This window comes from Vidua chalybeata, chromosome 6 (genome assembly GCF_026979565.1).
Source record: "Vidua chalybeata isolate OUT-0048 chromosome 6, bVidCha1 merged haplotype, whole genome shotgun sequence".
Taxonomy (NCBI): domain Eukaryota; kingdom Metazoa; phylum Chordata; class Aves; order Passeriformes; family Viduidae; genus Vidua; species Vidua chalybeata.
Window position 1 is genome coordinate 22,382,534 of NC_071535.1, and position 21,264 is coordinate 22,403,797.

Sequence of the window (21,264 nt, forward strand, 5' to 3'; positions counted from 1 at the left end):
CAGATTAATGCTTAGTAAGTCCTGGTATTTTTAAGAAATTCAAGATGACTGGAAATATTCTAATGATGCACATATTTTCCTAGGTCTTACCTGATAATTTCTATGCTAGCCTGGTGTGAACCAAGGCAAAAGAAAGGAAAAAATAAAGGTGATATTCAATTAAGTCTAATAAGATGGCATTTATAAGACATGTAAATGTGGCACTTAGGGACATAGTTTTGCGTTGGACTTGGCAGTGCTGGGTTAACAGTTGGAAGTGGTGATCTTAAAGGCTTTTTGCATCATAAATTATTCTGTGATTTTACTGCCAGTCAACATGATACTTGAGAAGAGAGGTCTTGTCAAACAAACTTGATTTCATTCTCTGATGAGATTACAAGTTTGCTTGATAAAGTTAACTGCACAGATATAATAGGTTTTTATAAAGCACTTGGCTTAGGACCACAGGACATTCTCATTAAAAAATTAGCACTATGCAATATCAATAAAGAACACTTTCAATTGATTAGTAACTGGATAGATGACAGATCTCACAGTAGCTATCAGTGGTGAATCATCCCTGAAGAAGGAGTTTTCTCATGGAAATCCACAGGGATCAGCAGAAAAATCAGCTGCTACTCAACTTTTTTATCAATGAGTTGTAAAGACATTTTTTTCTTTTAAATTGCAACTGCTAAGGAGTGGATGGATGGCAAACAGGAACAGAATGGTGTAAAATGGTAAGGCAGTCTTACAGAATCCTGGACCATGTCCTTACACTTGAAGTAATATATAGCCAAGGAACACAACCATGGAACAGGAAGTTTATCATGTCAAGCTGTCAGGTATAAAGACAACCAGAGTCATAGGACCCAGCTCAACAAAGATCATTCTTTCGAGGCTGAACTCAGGCAAACAGACATTAAGATATGGTGCCCTTTTTTTTTTTTAACTGAAAGAATGATTAATTATTAGTGTCAGCTGCCAAGCAAGATGAAGATTCCCTCTCTTTTAATCCTTCCAGCTTCCCACGGTGTTTTTCTGTAAAGTGGCTTTAGCCATACACAGATACTAGTTTCAGGGCTGGGCTGCAAGGGTGAATTCTGTGACCTGCATGATGCAAATTTGGCAAAGAGATCTGATGTGAGACAATGAGACTCAGGGGATGTAGAGGCAGCCCTTGTTACGCAGTAGCTTTAGCGGTTTCCCTTTCAGATGGGACTCCTGAGCAAATCTGTGTCTGGCTGGCTTTGATACAATGCAGCCTTGCTGGATTGAGGGCTGCAGTCTTCATCCACACTGTCTCCCAGTTAAAGAGGGATGCAGTGTCTCTGGTACCTCAATATCTCCAGGACAAGGCCAGGCAGCCCCAACCCCACAGCTTTTTGAAACTGGGATGAGAGGTTCTCTGTTTGCTGTATCTCACCAACACTATGGAGTTGGATGCATGTGTGGCTCCCTTTTCTGAGCTCATGGCACTGAAGTTAGCTTGCTAGTGGAAAAGGCCTCCACAGACTCTTCTACTGCCTGAAACCAGCAACCAGTCCATCCCTGTCTATTCCACTCCCTACTACAGGATCAGAGCACAGCTGGGGCTCTAGCAGGAGTAAGCCTCATTTCTCCCTTCTTTCCAGCTTAGAGTGGAGCTTTGAGACTGTTGTATGACACAGGCAGAGATTCTTAGGCAGTAGGCTCTAGTCTCCTCCCACGTAAAATAACAGCATGAGCCTTGACTGGCTGGGCCAGGGCTGTACCTGAGTTGGCAAGGGCCAGAGCTTTGAGTGTGACAAACTCCTCCTTTTCCACCTTGAGCTTCTTATAGCGGCGCACCAGTTGTAGGATGGCCAGGTAGAGCTCCAGCAGCCCTGTCAGACGAGAGTGCTCTTCATCCATTACGTAGTCCTCAGCATAGACCAGCTTGTCCTCGTATGGCAGGGAGCGGTACACAATGCCCAGGATGAGAATTTCCATCCAGGCACTCTGCAGAAGGCTCATCTGGTCTCCAAGGGACAGGTTGGAGAACCCTAACAGGGCAAAAGACAAGCAGGGTCAAATGGGTATGTAGCAAAGCCTCTAGGAGACTTGGGTCCTTAGTTTCCCTGAGATTCAAACCATGCACTCTTCCCTAGTGACCTGCTGCTTTAAAAAAAAAAAAAAAACAAACAACTCACTAAAGTGACCCTGTCTTGGTAGCAATCAGCACACATGGACCTTACCCTTCTCTTTGCTCCTATGCCCACCCACAGCCTCAAACAGGAGTTCTGATGCTCTAATTGCATTTATGGGAGCACAAGGTTGGTAATAACCTCTTTTCAATGAGCACTGCTTCTTTCATAGTAGCAACTCTTGGTACCACATTGCCTTCCCTCTCTTCCTCTGTAGGTCTGCATTGCAGCCCATTTAGTCTGTCCCAGCTAAAAAATGAGCAGAGAAGAGCTCCAGATGGCAGAAAAGAGGGCTTCTGATGAGATAGGAGAGAATGACACAGGCCTGAATTACAAGTGTACTACAATCTCACATTTTGGCAAAGATGAGAAAAAGTCCTGCCACAACGAAGCACCAAAAATATGTTCAAAAATGAATACATTTGTGAACAGAATCCTCTTCTATTCCTCATCACATTCTGATCTCCATATCAGCAGCTCTGCCTACAGCCCTACCCAGAGATAAAAATACCTTTGTGGTGACACTCAAGTACCTAAATCATAGCCAAATAGCAATGGAACAAGCCCCCACAATGAACCAAATATTCTTGCCAAATACAGAAAGAGCCTGACAGCCCGACCCTGACAGCCCCAGAATCCACTTGAAAGAGTGCAGAGGACAAAAAACAGAGGCTATGTCCACCTCAAGGTGGGGAAAAAAGTGCATGGGAAGGAAAACTGTCTGTTATGCCCTCCATACTTGGTACCCTTGAAGGCCAGACCATGAAAGATCCTGGGAGATGGGCACTCTAACAGTCATTACAAACAGGAATGTCAAGCAAAGTGTGTTGGTCCTCTCTAGGCAGCTTTTGCCCACCATGGACAGGCAGAAATTGCCCTTTTTTTGGCAGCCCCTTGCTTCTAATGGTTCCTAGGGCTATGAAAGAATGGGACACCCAGGCATGCCTCAGCTGGGAGGGTGATGCTCTACCAGCCTCCCCAGGCAGTTTTCTCCCCAGATGCATATGAAGCCTTGGGGGTCACCAGGAGACCTGAGAACTCACGAGCCTCTATGCAGAAGCCTCCCAGCTTCACTGGCTGCATGCAAGGCTCAGCTGGACTTCTTTATCCCACACCCCACCCTGCTCACAGCTCTTGGCCCCCACATCGGAGCTTATGTAGACAGCCACCATGATGATCATTTGATTTCTCTTGTTATCAACTTGGCAATTAACAAAAGAGCTGATGATTGCTATATTGACTGACTGTGGGATCTCTTTTTCTATCTGCACTATCTCAGCTGGGGAAGGGAAGGGTGGGTTAGTGGTATTTATTTATCTCTACGCCATGTTTTGTGTTTGTGTTGCCAGGGGAAGCAAAGGGTGATAATGGCCTGGCAGCCCTTGGACATCCAATTTCCCTTATCAGGCCACTGAATAGAAAAGAGGCCCCAGGCCACATTAATTAACAGATACCAATCAGCTGTCACGTGCTGTGTGTGCAAGGTCTGAGGGGAGCAGTGGGTGGGAGGGAAGAATCAATAAACCATTGGGGAGGAGTGCCAGAGGGAACAGCTAAAGAGGAGTCCAGGCTACTGGGGAGAAGAGCTGCAAATCCAGCTCCACGACTGTGAGAGTGATTCCTGTACAGCACAGCCTGTGCTCCACATAGCCCTGATGAATCCCACCTCTTGCTTGGGCTGGGAGGTGGGTGCCTTGTCCTTTACCTCACCCTTCTGCCCCTTCTGCCCTGCCCTCAGAACTGTGCTGCTCTGGAATGCAGCCCTCCTGACTCAATCCAAGTGCAGGCTGCTGCAGCTCCAATGCTTGGGATCCTGTCTCCACAGCTCTGCCTGCTGCACAGGGAGCAGCAGGCAGAGAGTAGCCCTGAGATTAAAGGTGCACTGTTCCGCTCTTTAGAACTTGAGATCTCTCCTTTGGTCATCCCTCTCCTAGCTCTGACAATGGAGGTAAATCCAGCATTTAGGCTGCTGCCTTAAGTCCATTTTCTGGATCAGTCACATGGCCTTTCTGCATCTTCATTCCCCATCTGCATTACAAAAAGCATTAGGCCATTGCCTCACCGAAGTCTGCCAACAACATTTCTTAAAGATTGAGAAACAGTCACGTAGTAGAGTGAGAGGATCCAGGACAGGCATGGCTCGTGCTTTTCTGCTACAGAATAAAGTAGAAAAATTGATTTAACTCTAGCAGTAGCCTGTACACGCAACATCTCTATTAACTGCCCTTTCCCAGAGGCTGTTGTGGCAAGTGAGAACAGGAGATACCATATTTTACCCTTTGCCAAGAAGAACAGAAGAGCCGGCTCTCAAGAATTGCTAGGACACAACTGTTTTGCATTCTTTCATTGCCTGTTGATGGCGCAGCATCCAGAAAATGCCCTTAGTGATCTGTTTCTTGCTCCTTTTCTCAAGTCTGACCCTGAAAGGTACCTAATCCACCACTGCTCCAAAGGAGAGCCCCTGGCTCCAGCACAGAGCTGCATGCATGTTTCCTTCCTTCTCAGGTGCACCTTGAGAAAAACTGCTTTATTTGCAACAGCTGATGTGATATTCAGGTTGGGGATTTTAATTTTAATTTTTTTATTATTATTATTTCAGTGGTTTGGCAGTGGGAGCTCCCAGAATTAAAAAAAAAAAAAAATCACATAATTTGTGGCAAGTGGAGTTCATAATCTGTTAATTTATTATCATTTCTGTCATCTTGGAGGGCCATTAGCAGAGGTAATAAAAGGAGATGTAATTATAGGATCTGAGGCCACTCCAGACACAGCTGCTGTCACTCCACTAGCCATATTTCATTCTGTGCTAGTACTAATGTCTTCCTGGTGAGAACAGCACAACAGCTACCCTGGGAGAGCCTTCATCATCACCCCTCAAGAGAAGTCCTGTCACCCTGCATCAAAGCAAGAAGAAAAGGAGGATGTTGTTCCAAGACCATTTCCATGGGGGGAGAGTGAGTAGTGGGGAGGGGGCCTCATACAGAAGGGAACAACCCCACATTGAGTAAGTGTGGCTTTTGAGCTCATGGCTAATATGGATATTGAGCTAATAACATTTGCTAAACACGATTAAACATGTTTTATTGTTATCATAGGAAAGCGTGTTTAAGTTTTACTGATTTCACTGATTTTATTTGCTAATAAAACTTCTACTTTGGGGTAGAAGTTTGTGTTGACACCTGGGATCCTTCAGGGTTGGTATGACTTTAATGTCACATCTTTCTTTACTAATTCCAGGGTGAATACAAGGCAGGAATATGTGACTTTTTTTTCCTTTCTCCATCCTTCTCTGATGAAGAGTTTATCCACAAAGGAAGCAATGTCATGTTTTGCTAAAAATTCTTGGAAGGCAGAAATACAGGGCATAGATAATTTAGACATCTGGCAGACTCCTGGCCCTGCCCTGCTCTGCCCCCTTGCTGCATAACTCAGTATGTTTCATACTTGTTGCAGAACTACAGAGTTTTTGTTCCATTATTATGAACTGTCTTTTATTATCTTTTTTTCTTAGTACTGCTCTCTTATGTAACAATTCCTGAGCTCTCACCTGTGCACAGTGAGAAAATACTCCTGCTGCTCTGAACTGTGCCAGGCTGATTGCTGTGGCTGTTACTGTGTTGTAGGGCCTTTGATAGGAGAGGAAAATACACGGAGAAATTTGAGATGATGGCAGGTATGTCCCAATTTCAGAAAAGAGAGAAAGAGCCCCTTTCACAGTGCAGGAGCAATCTCTACTATACTCCTGTTCTGGGACAGTATTGCCAGGATGGAAAACTCTGTAGGAATTTGGCAATTCCCACAGGCACAAGTTAGGGAACTACAGTAGGGCACTCTGGGTGAACAGAAATAGCCAAGGTTAGAGGGATGTACAACAGCACCTCACTGGACAGCCACAGCAGCTAATTGCATTGCATTAAAACCATTCCTGTTAACACGCCAGGTATTGGGTTAGTAGAGCAATCCAGGCTGAGTTCCCTAATCACCACTGTAACCCTGCTTGTGATGAATCAGCCCCAGATGGATTCCAGCACTAGTGATGGGTATAATCCCTGCAGATATGGCAGATCTCATGTAAGAAGGGCATCACCAAGATTAACCTCTTCTCAGAAATACTGTCCTGAAAATGTTTCTTTAGACTTCAGAGTCCCATCTCATAACAATCCATATTCCATATAGCCCAGAGAACTATTATCTCTTGGGTGTCAGGAGAAACAATCTACAGAAAAAGAGAAGCAGCTACAAAAAAGCCAAAAGAGAAGCAATAGAAAGAAACAAAATACGTGGGAAAACTAAACTGTTGATCACATATGTTAAGATACATAATCCAAAAAAAAAAAATTAAGAAAGCCAAGAAGCAAAGCAAAACAACACAGACCCATGCAGTGGAAGACATAGGCAGCATGCAGTAAATCCTGTGATCCTGTATCAGAGCCTCATATATTCTCCTGACAAAAGAAAGGGGAACAGAAGGCAGGAGATAGCTGAAGTGAGCTGTTTATAAACAGCTTTAGTGAGCTGTTCATAGTGAGTTTCTGAAGCAATCTTTGGAAAGCAGCCTTGTAATTCCCAAGGATATCCTCTAAGTTCCCTGGCTAACCTTATCCACACACAAATCCAATCTATCTGTTTCTGGTGGGGCTGGAGAGAGACTAGAGAGAGGGGAGCATTTTCCCTTCCCCATCCAAATCTGAGAAGAACGCAGAACTCAACATTGAGGACCATATCTGCTCCTTCAGCCTCAGCCCACCCTACCTGCAGGTGTGGGACACTTGCTATGTCACTCAGTCACACAGACACACACTGCTTATAGTCAGCGAGCCTTCCAAGGCCAGTCACACTGCCAATAAGTGTCCTCTTTATTTGTCAACAAAGAATCTTGAGATTCACTGGAAAAGCACATCTTCCATCGCAATGGGATTTGTTCTGTGACAAATCCATTATGACAAGCTTTCGTGAGTCTGGACAAGAATGCCTACTGCTGAGAAGGTGTGTATCTGCCTTGTTATGAGCAATAAAGTCCAGTCACTGCCATAATATTTATTCAGCTATAAACACAACAGACCTAGGTCATGTTGATGTAGTGCAAAACTACCAAAGTCCACCATACCATCCCTAAGGCTGTTTCCCAAGTGCTTTCACTGGGCCACTCAATGCTAGATACAGCAGAGAACTTCATTGTATCATATCAAAGCCTTCTGTGTAATCCCAGGGCACACACATGTACAGTGATCAATTTATGCACCTCCATCATAGGCTGCACTGGAGTTTGTGAGCAATGAGAGCCCATCTCTAGCAGTATTTTGTAACAGTACTTTCCACCCATCAGTATAGGAAAAAGTCCTTGCTGAGACCAAAACTGATAAGCACACAGACAAATCATAGCTCCCTTTGCTGTTCATGCTTACACCCTTGTAATTCCCCATTTACCTGGGATGTGCTTTGCCCAGCCAATGATCACCACCAGTTCCCTGTCTGCCAGGTCACAGAGGGTTGTCAGGGCTTTGATGTCACTCTCCGGCATGGTTGGGTCAGGCATGGCATAAATCTTCTCTGGCTCAGCCACCAGCAAGTGGGAGACGATCTTAGTCACTGCACATTTCAAAGGAGAAGTTGTTGTATCTCTTGTTGTGACATAAGGTGAACCCTCCTGGGATAAGACATGACTATAGAGCCCCTAGGACCTCAGTAATGGTTTTGGTCACAACAGAAAACCACACTGCAGCTACACAAGCTGTAGTGATCTGCCTATGACAAACCAGCTCTGCACAGGCATGACAAAAGCAGGAAGTTGCTGTAATGTTGTCAGTTCAGTCATTGTCAGGTAGGTCCACTGAGGGGAGAAGGAGGTATAAGCAAAAAGTTGGTGGGATGTGGAAAATTTTAAAGAGCTATGGGTAGTATTGAAGAGAGTAATCAGCATGGGACTGGTTTTGTTAACATGGCTTGGGTAAAGGAAAAGATCAGAATATCACTAAATGGATTTACATAATCTCCTAGGAAAGGTCTGGTATTTAACCTTAGCTACAATGAATACAGTACCTCAGCTGTACCTAGGCCTGTCTAATTATCTCTACACTATAATCACAAGAAAAAATTCCAGTACTGTTGACTGATACAGGAATTGGAAGTGACAATTGCTACACTGTACTTTTAGGAGATCAGTGAAAAGAAATATAGTGGCAGCTCAGAGGACCACAATTCAAGACCAATACATACATGGCTTTTTAGCTGGGGGAGGGATCTGTAAGCTCAGGTAAGTGCTGCTCTCAGAATCCAGTCTCCTTTTGTATTTCTGACGGCCTCCACGGACTCGATCCAGACGAACACCTGCAGGTAAAACCAAAAAGTCCTCATGATTCCTTAGTGTCTTACAGAACCTTGACATGCAAATACTAAAATTTGCTAAGCAAGATGTTCCCCACACTCCAGGGAGCTTCCCTCTCCCTTGAGGGAAGATCTCAGAGATCTCACTTGAGATCTCAGCTGAACCCATAAATCTCAATACCAGCTAGACTGCCTCCAGCTCTAAGCATGCTGCTCTGAGCTTTACTTTATTCAAAACATTAATGAACACAGAAATTAACCCATTCAAACTGTTGAATCACTATAAATCTGATGGGCAAATGAAAAACTTCAGAACTCAATGCCCTCTACATGATCCTGCTTTTAAAAAGAAAGACTTTAAATGTCAATCAAACTAGAAGTTATAAAAATAAGCTTTTAGATTGGTCTTAAAAATGAGAAGTTAAATGTTCTGTGACCTCTCACTGTTTATATTTGAATAAAGTGACCTATAGTGTTATAAACGGGACCACACTCCTGGTACTAAAAGTGATTTCAGCATTTATTATAATAAAAAGAAAGGCCTAAAGCATGGGGGCCGAGCAGGAGCGTTCTTGTTGAGGATGCTGCGGTGCCAGCGCTGGGTCTTCCTGAGCAGTGATGTCCCCCACATTCCAGCTGGAGTGGCACATCTTCAGTGGGTCAGATGCCCCTCTTTATACTGTTTTTTATCCCTTTGGATTGGTTTTGTTTTGGATCTTTCATTTGCATGAAGGTTTAAGGCGCTTGATTGGCCCATTACAGTTCTGTCCAGTCTGGCGCGTTTCGCTGGGGGTGGTGCACTTTACTTAGGTGTAATATGGGACGTTGAGTACCGTATTTCTTGTAACTACCCTTTTAACCCCTTTTACCATAACCAAACTAACAGTACATGCTTAACAACTATCAACTATTTTACAACTGTTTCTAACCTATTTTTAACACATAGCAAAGAGATAATGAACTATGAATTCAACAAAGATGTTTCAGCCTTGATCAAGTAAGGCAACTGTAATAAAAGTAGAATACAAATAAACAGAATCAAATAAAGCAATGATAAAGATGAAGTAGGGAGACACTGAAGAATTTGTTGCAGCTCTTTCAAAATACAGTGAAAAAATTCCCAGTGACTGGGAAGTACCAGTGCTGGTCACCATGCAAAAAACCATAGCATCATCAACAGACCAGGAATAGCAAATAAGTTGTCGTATCAGTACAAAATACGATGTTAAAAAGAAATTGTGAAAAAAAACCCTACAGATATTTGTGCAGTTGTCTGTTTTTTCTGACCAGCCATATGGACTCTGATAATCAGTCTGTGAAATTGGGGTAACTCAGCCTTGCTGGGAGAAATAGTTTTGGGAAAAAAATCTTTCAAGGTAAAGGTAGAAGCATTTCATTACAATAAAATTTTGAATTTACACTATACAAGTACTTCCTTAGAAACACCCAGGAGTTTATCTAGTCTGATCATGGGAACCAATTATGTGATACACTTAATCACGTTAAGCCATTAATATTTTGCAATCATACTGCTACATAAACACAAACAATTAAAAGCAAACACTCCACATTAGTTTTGAAGTGACACTTTTTGAACAACCGGTACACCTGAAAAAAAACTGCAGTTGGCTGGCAAATATTCTACCCTAGAAGGAGGCATGTCTGTCACACTGCATTTCAATGCTATGTTTGCTTACTCTGTCAGGGAAAAGATAAAGCTTTTACTGTGATGCTCACACCAGCCACACCTTGCACCACCTGAAACTGCTACTTGCAACAACACCTAGATCCCAATACTCTTCATGGCTAGAGCACCAAAACCATTTGACTACCAATTGCCCCCTAAGCAACAAGAATACCAGGCCAACAACACTCAGTCTGACAGCAGGAACTCCCACTGAGCAGGAGAAGCAGGAATGAGCAGAGCAAGGGAGCTGCTGCTGTGGGTGGCTGCTGTGGGAGGACAGCAGATGTTGGAGAAGATGGAGAGAAAGGTATGAAGCTGATATAGGTGAACTCAGGTCACACTGAATAATTTCTTTCCCCTGTCCCATTTTCCATTTCTTACTCTCTATGGAGAATTCATGGACATCCCTAAGTACCACCTTTCCCTTGCATTACATGGTATTGTTTCTGAAAATGATGCCTATTGCTTCTTTTACTTCCATTTCCAGTGGCAGGTAGCCTGTGGGCAAAACTTCCTGGGAGCCCAAACACACTTCAGAGAGCAATTTCAAAAAGGACAGCCAGGGAATCCCAAATCTGAGGTTATCTAGGGAGATCCCAAAGGAACAGCAGTAATAAAGTCCTGGATGAAGCAGGAAATTTTCACTTCTATCCATGATTTCTTTCCCTCTATAAATGTGCCCTTGTTTCTTAAGAAATAAGACTCTATTCCATGCTTTGCCAAATGAATGACAGCTACCTATAAGCCAGGAAAGAAGGGATGGACACAAATTTCTGGAACTGCCAGTAAACCAAATAACCAGGTATGAAAAATAAAAGGATCAGGAATACACTGTTAGAAGATTATAGAGGAATTCAGAACAGGCTGCCAAGACTCAGGACTGAATCACATCTTCCCAGGACCCACTCAGATAAGGATCATAGCTGGGTGAATTCCCTCACACCAGTGGTCGGGGGAGGGAAAGAGGGAGATGCCATTCTCCGCCGGCAGAAACCAACGCACAGCCCTCCAGGATGCTTTTGTTGTGCAGTTTGCTAAGCAGCAGGAGGGAGAAATAGGAGGAGTAGGGAGGAAATGGGGGAAGGAGTCTGTTTCCTCCTCCCAAGGAGAATGCCATCCTCCAGTGCTTGGCAGAGGGATGGCTGCACAGGTTGCAGCAGTATTAGGGACCCTCAATCAGATTATAAGGACACAAGGGACTTAAGTGCATTAAAAAAAGATAAGAAAGATGCAGAGAGATTTACCCTCCATCCCTCCTTCCCCCACTGAGCAGATAGAGGTCTGTTTGCCCAAGGACTTCAGCTTGTTAATTCTGAACAACTTTGTCCTCCTCTTGTTCCCCTTCCCTTGTGACACTCCTTGAGGCAAACGTTTTCAATCAGCACTTGCAGAGCCACAGTTCTACCCTGTCAACGTCGCTCCAGCCGCAGAGCTGGTGAGAGCCCCACACAGCACATGCCAGCTCCAGCTGCTGAGTGCAGTGACCCACAGGTGCTACAGTAAACAAAAGCATTTCAACCTTCCAAGTCCCTGACTGTGACACTCCAGACATAAACATCATGGTAAAATCCTTTTTCTAAATACCTGACAGCCTAATGGGTCATATCTAGATGGAAGGAAAGGGCATGGCCAAAAATCAGTACCTGTAGTATCTAGGTACTCAGGTTAATACCTGCTGCTCTGCTTGATTTCCTCTGTGGTTGATTTTAAGACAGGCAGGCTGGTTACAGTGCAGCTCTGAGAGGGACACTAAAGGACAGACATTAAAATGGAGTGGGGAGGTGTGGTGGGTGAGAACGGAGAAGCAGCATGAAGGAAAACACTAAGCAGAGAAGAAATGGAGGGGATGTAAGCTGAGATATGAATGGAAGTGAAAGAATGTAAGGAAAAGGAAGACGAGAGAGGGCTGGAGCAAAGCTGAGGGGCATGCAGGCTGTAATGACAAGGGCAGGTTAAACACCACATGTGCAGCCACCTGAGCATTAACTGCAAGATGCAGCAGCCATGCATGAGATGCAGCTGTTCATGCTGAAGACTTACATAGGATTTGGTACTGCAGCCTGACAACAAGAAAGCAGCAAAATAAAGCTCCTGCACAAATCCTATGCTCACATGAATCACAACAGGCCAGTTCAAAGGAGAGAAGACACTCATCCTACAAAAATGTCACCACCACAGGCACTCCTGGACCCCGCTTTGTGTCAGCAAGGAGTTGAGATCCACAGTACAGGACAAAGTTTGGAAAGCACCACCCCTTGATAACTTATCTTGCTGGCAGTTCCCTCAAATTAAGGCTGTCTATCCTGGAAACATGCCCTCTCCTCCCATTCCCCTGTATGGCAAGAAACTGCTGCTGTTCATTCAATTTTGTTACCTTTTGAGAGACCCTGCATAAAAGCCCTCCTCATCTGACCTAGCTATGGAGCTGACCCTGGTGTATGCCACAGGGATTGAGCTCCAGCTCCCCCACAGATTGTTCTCAGCTCCCCTGCCTGCCCAAGCCCCTCTGACCTTGCAGGGAGGAGGGCAAGGCCAGGACTTGTGCAGGACTTCTCAGCTCAGCATCCTGCCGGGGCAGGGATGTCAGTTTTCTAAGCGTCCTGTGGGTGCCACTCGTGTTCCAAGCACTCTCGCAGAGAGGTCTGTGCCAGCACCAAGCCTCTGCAGTGGGAGAGATCATCTGCTGATCGTTCAAGCTTCCTGCACTTCTCTGACATGCCCCTTGGAGAGACGTCTGCCCGACAACTTTGGGATCAGATGTCCCCTCACCGACTTGATAACATCAGGCCTTGGGGTTTTTTTCTTAATGGAAGTAAAATAATTCCATCTTTTTTTAAAAGCTGGACCCAGGCCGAGACTGTCGGAAGTAAAAATAGCCGAGTATGCAGAGGCGACAGCACACAGAGTCAGGTTTAGTTTCTCTTTTGTTTTCTGGGGACTAAAAATACCCTTAAAAGCTCTGTGAAGCTAAGCCCCGGCCAGTGGGAAATGCAGTCAAGGCCCAATATCAGCTGTCGTGTCAAATTACCAGCCTCACCTCACTTTAAATCCAGTCCTATCACATGCCCATGGATTGACAGGAACAGAAAGATCTAGCTTGCCAAAAGAGCTAATGGAGGAGCCAAGCTACAGGGTTTGCATGGTACAATATGGGTCAAGACCAGGAAGGACACAACCAAAGGGAACACAGGGCAGGTGCTGGCCAGGAAGCAAAAGGGCTGCTTTTGCTGAGCTTCCCTGATACACTAACCAGGTCCTGTGTCCACTGCCCACCGAATCCTTGAGCTTCAGTTTCCACACTGCTCTCCCAGGGTCTGAGCTGGGGTGGTGCTCTGCAGAGCACCTGTCTCCAGGAGCTGCAGTCTAAAGTACATGGACTGGTACTGGCCAAGGAAGATGGAATGTATAGGCTAAAAGCAGAGAAGAAAGGAAGGGAGAAGGGTTGTATCCAAAGTGTCTCCTACAAAATTTCCCTCTTCCTTTCTGCTCTGAACTTCAGGAGAGACAACAGCATGTGGTAATGGGATGAGTGAGCCAGGAGGAAGCCTATCAAGGAAACAGAAAGCAGAGATGACCATTAAAAGTCAGGCCTGCCAAGATGGAGAAAGAAATACACTATAGGGAAAAGCATCTCTGCCTAACAGGAATGGAGAGGCTGCAAACTGACAAGGCTCTCTTGTTACTCAGATTCCAGCTTGGGAATGACAAAAGATCCCTTTATACTCTTAGGCTCTAACGCTGTGGCAAAAAGAGGCCAGCCCCTAGACAGTCTTCTGGAAGGTGACTGATGCAATTACCCAACTCATCTGAAATACAGGAAAGCAACTTGAGGGTCACAAATCAGCAGCGCCAGAAGAACCCAGTGACTAGGCTGGTGCAGATGACCAAGCCTGGAAATTACACTTGGAAAGAGAGGGTGAAGAACTATCCTGGGGATGAGATGAAGTGGAGATGAAAATCCATCTCTTCTGTTACAAGAGCCTACAGAGAAATTAGATCAGTTCAAGTAGGATGCTGCAGCCTCTTCCACCTTTGATGGTTTCAGGGTTATGTTAGTCAGGTAGGAAAGTTTCTTCACTATCAGGCTGACTGAAGAGTCCCTGGATTCAGAGAAGACAGGCTAGCCCTGTGATACCTGATGATACCTGGTCCCAGAGGCTCTCAAATGCCTTGGAGCAGTGACACAAGGTTCCAGCTCCTCACACACAGAAACACAAGCAGCATGTCCCAGACGGTTGGTCCAAAGCATACAGAGTCAAGTGGAACCCACACAGCTTTCAAACGAGTCCTTCTCCTCTGCCAGTGCCAGCTGCATGGCTGCCAGCTCTGCAGGGCTGTCTGCAGTGCTAGCCACTGCTGTCTCTCAAATGTACATCTTTCTTCCCATGCTGAGCCCCTCTCACTTTGCTCCCCCCACTTTGCTCTCTCTGTGAACTCAGGAATTAACAAGGGCTTCAAGGGCTAATGGGAATAAAGAATACCTCAGTACCTTGTTCCCTGCAACAACTCTGTAATAAGCCTCACACCCACATGTTCACCCTGTGTCCATGGTCCATGCAAATGTTCTCCTCTGATTGCTTCCCTCCCAGCCCTCCAAACAGTCTGAAGCAGGTCTGCAGCTGTATTGGTTATGTCACCCATGGCCACAATACCTACACAGCAGAGGGCTGAGGGGCACTGTGCAAAAGGAACAGATGCAGGCACATGTCTGCTAGGAAAATACCAAGATTGCCTTTCACAACAGGACCTAAAAGAGGACAAAGCCTCAGCCCCACTGACTTTCCAAGAGGTAGAACTCAGAAATAAAGCCCCAAAGCAGTGTCTGGAGCCCTAGGTGTGATTTAACTCACCTTACTTTGATAGCTCCTTTCTGTGCATCTGGGCTCCCTTGACCCACAAGAGAAAAAAAAGCACCCCCACATTCAGCTCACTGGCCAGACACTTACCTGAGGAGGCATCATGACAGATACTTCTCTGCACTGATTACCAAGACAACCCCTGTGGGGTGAAACCAATGCTATCTCTAGTCTAGTTTTCTGTCTCAGTGTATTTCAGTGGAGCAGATTTTGAAACAGGTAGAGGAGCATAAGTATGGATCAAGAACAACAATTTTTGATATGTGACACAATGGAGAGGCCCTCACCACTACATGGAAAGTGATCTCCTTGTGATGGAGGTCCACAGAGGAGAAGGAGTTAGACCCACCTACACAGCATCCTCTGCTTTGTCCAGCCTCTAACAGCAACTCTGCTTGAGCCTTGAAGCATCTCCTCAAGTCCTCACCTCAGCAGTGGCTTTTCTAATGCTAAGAACTACTGTCCACTTCTTATTGAATTCTTAATTTGGCACAGTTGTGCCAGGAAGTTCTGAATAAAGATCCTCTCAGGATACCCTGCAGGTCAAGAGCTGGCACAGTCTTCAAAGGTGAGTCAGGGAAAGGGATTGAGAATCTTGGCAGAGCTGAGTCACTGGTGCACACAGGTTATCAGAGGAGCATGCCTAAAGTTACTTGTAGAGCAGTGGAAGCATTTATTCAGTCCCATCCCATTCTTACTTACTTGAAGAATCTTACCTGCTGTGTTGTCAAAACTGCCTAAAAGCTTCTAGGACAATGGCTGGGTTCTAAAAATCCCAGGATGGTTCTTGCAGTTTTTATCTGCTTCCTCTTTTCTGTATATAAGAGCACTAAGCACAGTTTTGTTGACAGAATACACAAAGTATTTATTATAAACCTATGTAGAAGTGATGCCTCTCTGAACCCACCTAGATGTATACTGATGGAACCTGGACTTCAATGTTTGAAAGAATGGAGATCTAGTTAGGTGTGGTAAGAACTACAAAATTCAAAATGAATGAGAGGAATCAAATTAAACAGATTCATAATCCATTAGATAAGGGAGAAAGTGTAGGGATGGTCCTGGATGTGCCATTCTTATGTCCAACCAAACAGGTACCAAGTTCACTCACAATTGTACACTCCAATGTACAATTTGTGAACAGTCCATCTGCTGGAAGCCTCCTCTTTGGAGAATTACCATCAACCTGCCAAAGGCAGCACATGCACTCTGTCACAACTCAGCTCCAGCCACATTGCAAATGCTCAATTTATGTCTTGGAAAATAGTTGGGTGTGGAAGATAGAGTCGTCAAGATGCCACTCACTGCTCCCAGAGATCCCGTTTCAAAGGACAGGGGGTTGCCTGTCTGTTTTTAAACACAAGGATATTTTAGAGAAAGAAAAATAATTTTTTCATTCTCTTTTTTTTCATATGGATTCCTCCAATAGTGATATATCTGGCAGCGGCTGGAGGCAGAATACTCTATAAATACAAAGCCATTAAATTGCACACAGCAGCAACCTGATCGGGGCTACCTTTTAATTTCCTGACATAAGCTGGCCACTAACCCAATTACCCAGGGTCCCCAGAGGAGCCCTCATCCTTCCCAGGAAGCACAAAGCAAGAGCCCAAGCATATTGCAGGGATGTCAGCTGAGCTTTCACTGAAATCAAATATCTTTTTGAGAACACATGGTCTGGAAGCGGCAATGGGGGCAGGAGGGAGAGGCTGCTGGAAGCACTTTGCTCCATTGAGAGATTCTTTCACTTGAAAACAGAAATTAAACACCCTCCATTTGGTTACTTTGCCGAAAAGGAGCTGTGCTGTTGATTCAGTTTTCTGGATTTTAGTAGAAGATGAAGGCAAAGTTGTTAAGTGGAAGTGGTTTGAAATCACCAGTGCTTGGAATCCCTTGCTCAGATACTAGATACTAGACTGCATCAAATTTACAACATCACACAGCCAAGTCTGTCCAGGATGACAGATTTGCTTCCTTGTGAAAAATTTATGACATCAGCAGCTGGTAAGGGAAACTGAAGAGTTAGGAATAAACACCAGGGCAAGTCCACTGAGTACAGGTTTTCCTAATCAGCTAGGGTCTTGAAGAGGAGGTGGATTTAACAGACAGCTGCTTCTGAAATTTGGGGATTACAGTCTCACCATCTCGGAAGTGGGGATCACCTCCAGCATTCACAGAGACGCAGGCACTTAGATGACACAAGGGTTACCAGGTTATTGCAAGTTTCTGGGAGGCAGGGTATTCCCAAAGACAGCAGGGAGAAGAAAGAAAGGGGAACAGGAAGATGAGCTGAATGAACTTTGTGGCTCTCTTCTGTAGACTTCTCTTGCCTGTTTCACTGCCTGGTGCTGCAGTGTCAGTATCCACACATTCCAGCAAACTTTACATCAGAAATAATATTGGACAGATAGGAGTCCAAGAGCTTGGGAGATTTGTAGTAAAGAATTTGGGTTCCCTGTTGAATTTTAATATGTTCTCTAGCATTTCTTTTTGAAATGCATTGGGAGCAAAGGAACAAAACCTGGGCAAGGAATGATTGTACCGGAGCTTACTACAGCATAACAGTTTTGGGAAGAGAGAGAGTCATGCAGATAAGATAAATCACATGTCTTTACTGGATAACTGCCTAACTTCTCTCTTGCTGTTAAAAACTCTCCCTTTTCTGCATCCAGATCAAGATTATATATCCTTCTACCTTCCTTTTATTTGTAGACTTCACCCTCACCACACAAGGGTGATTCTTGAGAGCCAGGAGGCTAGGCCTGAGGACAACTTACCTTCAAAGACGTTCAGAGTGGGTAAAACACCTCATACAGGGCAGGTCTCCTATCCAAGGAATCCCCACTCCTGCTTTTAGCACATGCAGTGCATTTACTCCTGCGAACTCCTATCTTCTACTTTCTGAAATAAGGTATACCTGGTCTATCACAGGACACATCCCCAGCATCCTTTCAGTCTTTGCCCTCTTTCTTAGAAGCCAGACAGTGATGTCTGCAAGAAACTGGGCAGAAGCCATTCATACATCCCAAAAAGCTGCACTTAGGACTCAGTCATGAGCAGGACTCCGAGGAGAGAAGTCTGAGCACTAGCAGGGAGCAGAGGACAACTTCAGCAACATAATATAAATTACTTCCATTAAGGAGGAAAATAAGACTCAAAGTCTGGGGCAATAATCAATGGCATTTCAATGCCTGGATGAGATTTTTTTTACAGACATTTTCTTTGCTGTGTAGTTTTCTGTTGTGATGTGACACAATTGCATGTGCACGCACTTCATGAAAAGCATTTCATGACCCAGCTCCCAGCTTTGCTTCCTTTTCAGAACTGTTTATGCTCCATTTGGGTCTCTGCAGATGTGCCAGCACAGAACAGGGAACAACACAGCTTTAGATGTGCCAGCATAGAACAGGGAACAACACAGCTTTAAAAACAATACAATCCTTTGAGGAAAACGTTCTGCAGGGCTTCCACAAGAGGAAGGACCAAATAGTCAGATGACAGCCAGTCTGTTCTCTTTGGTGTGGCATGGTTTGATATGTCTGATACTGTCTCTCCTCCACTTGCCTGTCTGTCATTTCCAGCCAAAGATGAGTTCTGTAATGAGAGACCTTGATGTTTCATTGCAATTCACCTGTTATCCCCATCCCTCTTCTGATGATCTCAGAACATTTCCCTTTCATGGGCAGTACTGCATTTATGTGACAAGGTTTTGGTAGCAGGAGACTGCAGGGGTGGTTTCTGTGAGCAGACATCAGAAACTGCCCCTATGTCCACTCCAGACAGCTCCAAAATGGACCCACCACTGCCCAAAGCTCAGCAGTGCTGGTGCTGCCTCTGTGATAACAAATTCAAGAAGGGATAAAAGCAGCTGAGAGAGAGGCATGAGAAAATACAGAAGAACAGCCCTACAGATACCAAGGTCAGAGAAGAGGAAGTGCCCCAGGTTCTGGAGGACCTGGGGTGCCCCAGGTTCAGAGAGGCAGCAGAGGTGTGGAGGGCAAAATTGTGAGGTCATGTTTAACCAGCCAACTAATGTCCAAAATGAAACCTCTGAGCCCACATACACAAGCATCGTGTCATCTGAAATTACATCTGCCTCTTGAAGACAAACAGAAAGGTTATGGTGGCTAGAGCATGAATGGCAAGGGTATATTCTTCCTAAAACTGACAAGGTATACTGAGTTTTTAGAAGAGTTTTAAGCAGCCAAACTGCTGAAATTTCTCTGTCTATCATTCCAGAAATCCAGGAAGATCTAGATCTACTCTGTAGAGCCCACAGTTAAAGAACTACACTTAGTCATTGGAGGCACAATTGGAGACAGCGATAGGAGCAAAGAGAGGCAATGGGGCGGACAAACCCCGGGATTCCCAGCTCTGAACAATGCCTCTCCACTGCAAGTTGCAGGGCACACTTTTCCTGCACTGGCCATCCCCCCACACTAGACATAGAATCTTCTCCATTTGAGGTGAGCAGTATCACTGGTTGCTCAGGTTTCTTTGATTTTTCCAGAGCGGAGGGGCATGCAATTCTACTGGACAAAGCTGTGAAGATGCCCATCTCCACTGCCTGCAGGCTGGTGGTGCAGCAAGGCAAAGAGCAGCAGAGCACAGATTTTCTGGGGACAGTGCATCCCTACATGAACACTGGGACTGGAGTCTGCTGGAATGCTGGACTTGAGATTCAGCAGGTTCCTATACAAGCCTGCTAGGGCTAATTAATGCTCCCCGGGGGCACACTCCAGATGGAAGGGGAAAATGAGAGACAGACAGCCAGACAGGCCAACACTTCAGACATCTGAGCCAGCTGGGCTCCGTGGGCAGAGCTTTCTGCTTGCCACTTTCCCCAGTGAGTCTTGCCTGCTCTGCAGCACCACACCAGGAGAACTTGAGACAGCAAAGCTCTGGTGTCCGTGCAGTTCCCTTGCTGCAATACATTGATCAGAGCTCTCTTAAAGAAAGTGGCCTGGATATCTGAGACACCTATTGATTGCTTCATTGGCTCTCCTCCTGCCCTGATCCTCATTCACTCGGCATTGCCTGAATAACCTGCATGTCTGTGTCAGGGCCGGTCTCCCCGGATCTTAAAGGGCTACATTCAGAGCTCTGTGCCTAGCTGCAACCTATGGAGGGAGAACAGATGTCTGGGAACCCTTATATGCAGCATCCAAGTCTCCTGCAGCATCAAGCTGAGCATTTCAGGTGCAAAGCAGATCTTAAGTCATGGTTATCTGTTCTTTACCATCTTTGAGTACTGATGCCTTCTGCTTCAAGAACAAGGTAACACCACATGCCCAGCAGGCAGGAGGTGGCATGTACATCATGTATGGCAACAATAATCAGGAAAATGAGAAGAAATCATGAAGACCTTAAATAGTTACTAATGGAATGTCATATCCTTCTCGAGCAAAAGGACAGTTTCTTTACCCAGAAACATCTCCACCAAGTTACAAGCCCAGTGGCTTGCCCAAGGACATCAAGGAGAAAACTGAAAAGAGAAGAACTGATTTATAGATCTTGCCTTTAACCAAAAGACTGATTTTCTCCAAACTTTTGATAATCAAGCAGGACAAAGAACATGGCTTAGAAACCTTCTGCCATGCATAAACCCAGGGATGATAAGAGAGGTACACCAAGGCAAAGTAGGAAGGGGATCTATTAAAAGGAAAAATAATCATAACCCAAATATCAAGAGACATCTTGTCCTAATGAGAGTTTGGAGACTGCAGAATAGGCTCTCCAGGGAAACCAAAACACCAGGGATTTATAGAAACAGTTAAACTACTAGAATGGTACAGTTGGGAACACTCATGCCATGGCAGAGCAAAGGGATGGATGAGCTAATAGGATGACAGATCAGAGATGGAAAAGACCAATGAACCTTTTCTAATATGAAATCCCTAGCCAATTCTGCATTTTGAGCAATTCAAACAATTATGGATTTGTTCTTTCTAGAAACTCTTGGCTCTGTGGAGACCAAATTATTTGACACCATTTTACTTCCTTCTTTGGATTTGGCTTTTAAAGATGTGTATTGATTGAATTCTATATACTAATACTTTGTGCTTCCACCAAGCTTCACATAAAGTTAACTAATTGGTCCTGACAATAATTTTGCAAATCAAAGCAGTATGACCCTTATCTCTCAGCTTGGGATACTGAGAGAAAGAAAGAAAGAAAGAAAGAAAGAAAGAAAGAAAGAAAGAAAGAAAGAAAGAAAGAAAGAAAGAAAGAAAGAAAGAAAGAAAGAAAGAAA

The 21,264-nt window shown here is 44.8% G+C and overlaps 1 protein-coding gene across 8 annotated transcripts in view; it reads right to left on the minus strand.

Annotated features, from left to right (window-relative positions):
• ESRRB (estrogen related receptor beta) overlaps positions 1-21,264 on the minus strand; it is a 159,491-nt gene that overhangs the window by 9,181 nt on the left and 129,046 nt on the right. For all 8 annotated transcript variants that reach the window (XM_053944533.1, XM_053944534.1, XM_053944532.1 and 5 more), the window contains 3 exons: positions 8,361-8,471; positions 7,572-7,733; positions 1,734-2,003 (listed from right to left, as the gene is read on the minus strand). In XM_053944533.1, the coding sequence (XP_053800508.1) occupies positions 1,734-2,003; positions 7,572-7,733; positions 8,361-8,471 (543 nt within the window). The remainder of the gene's footprint in view (positions 1-1,733; positions 2,004-7,571; positions 7,734-8,360; positions 8,472-21,264) is intronic.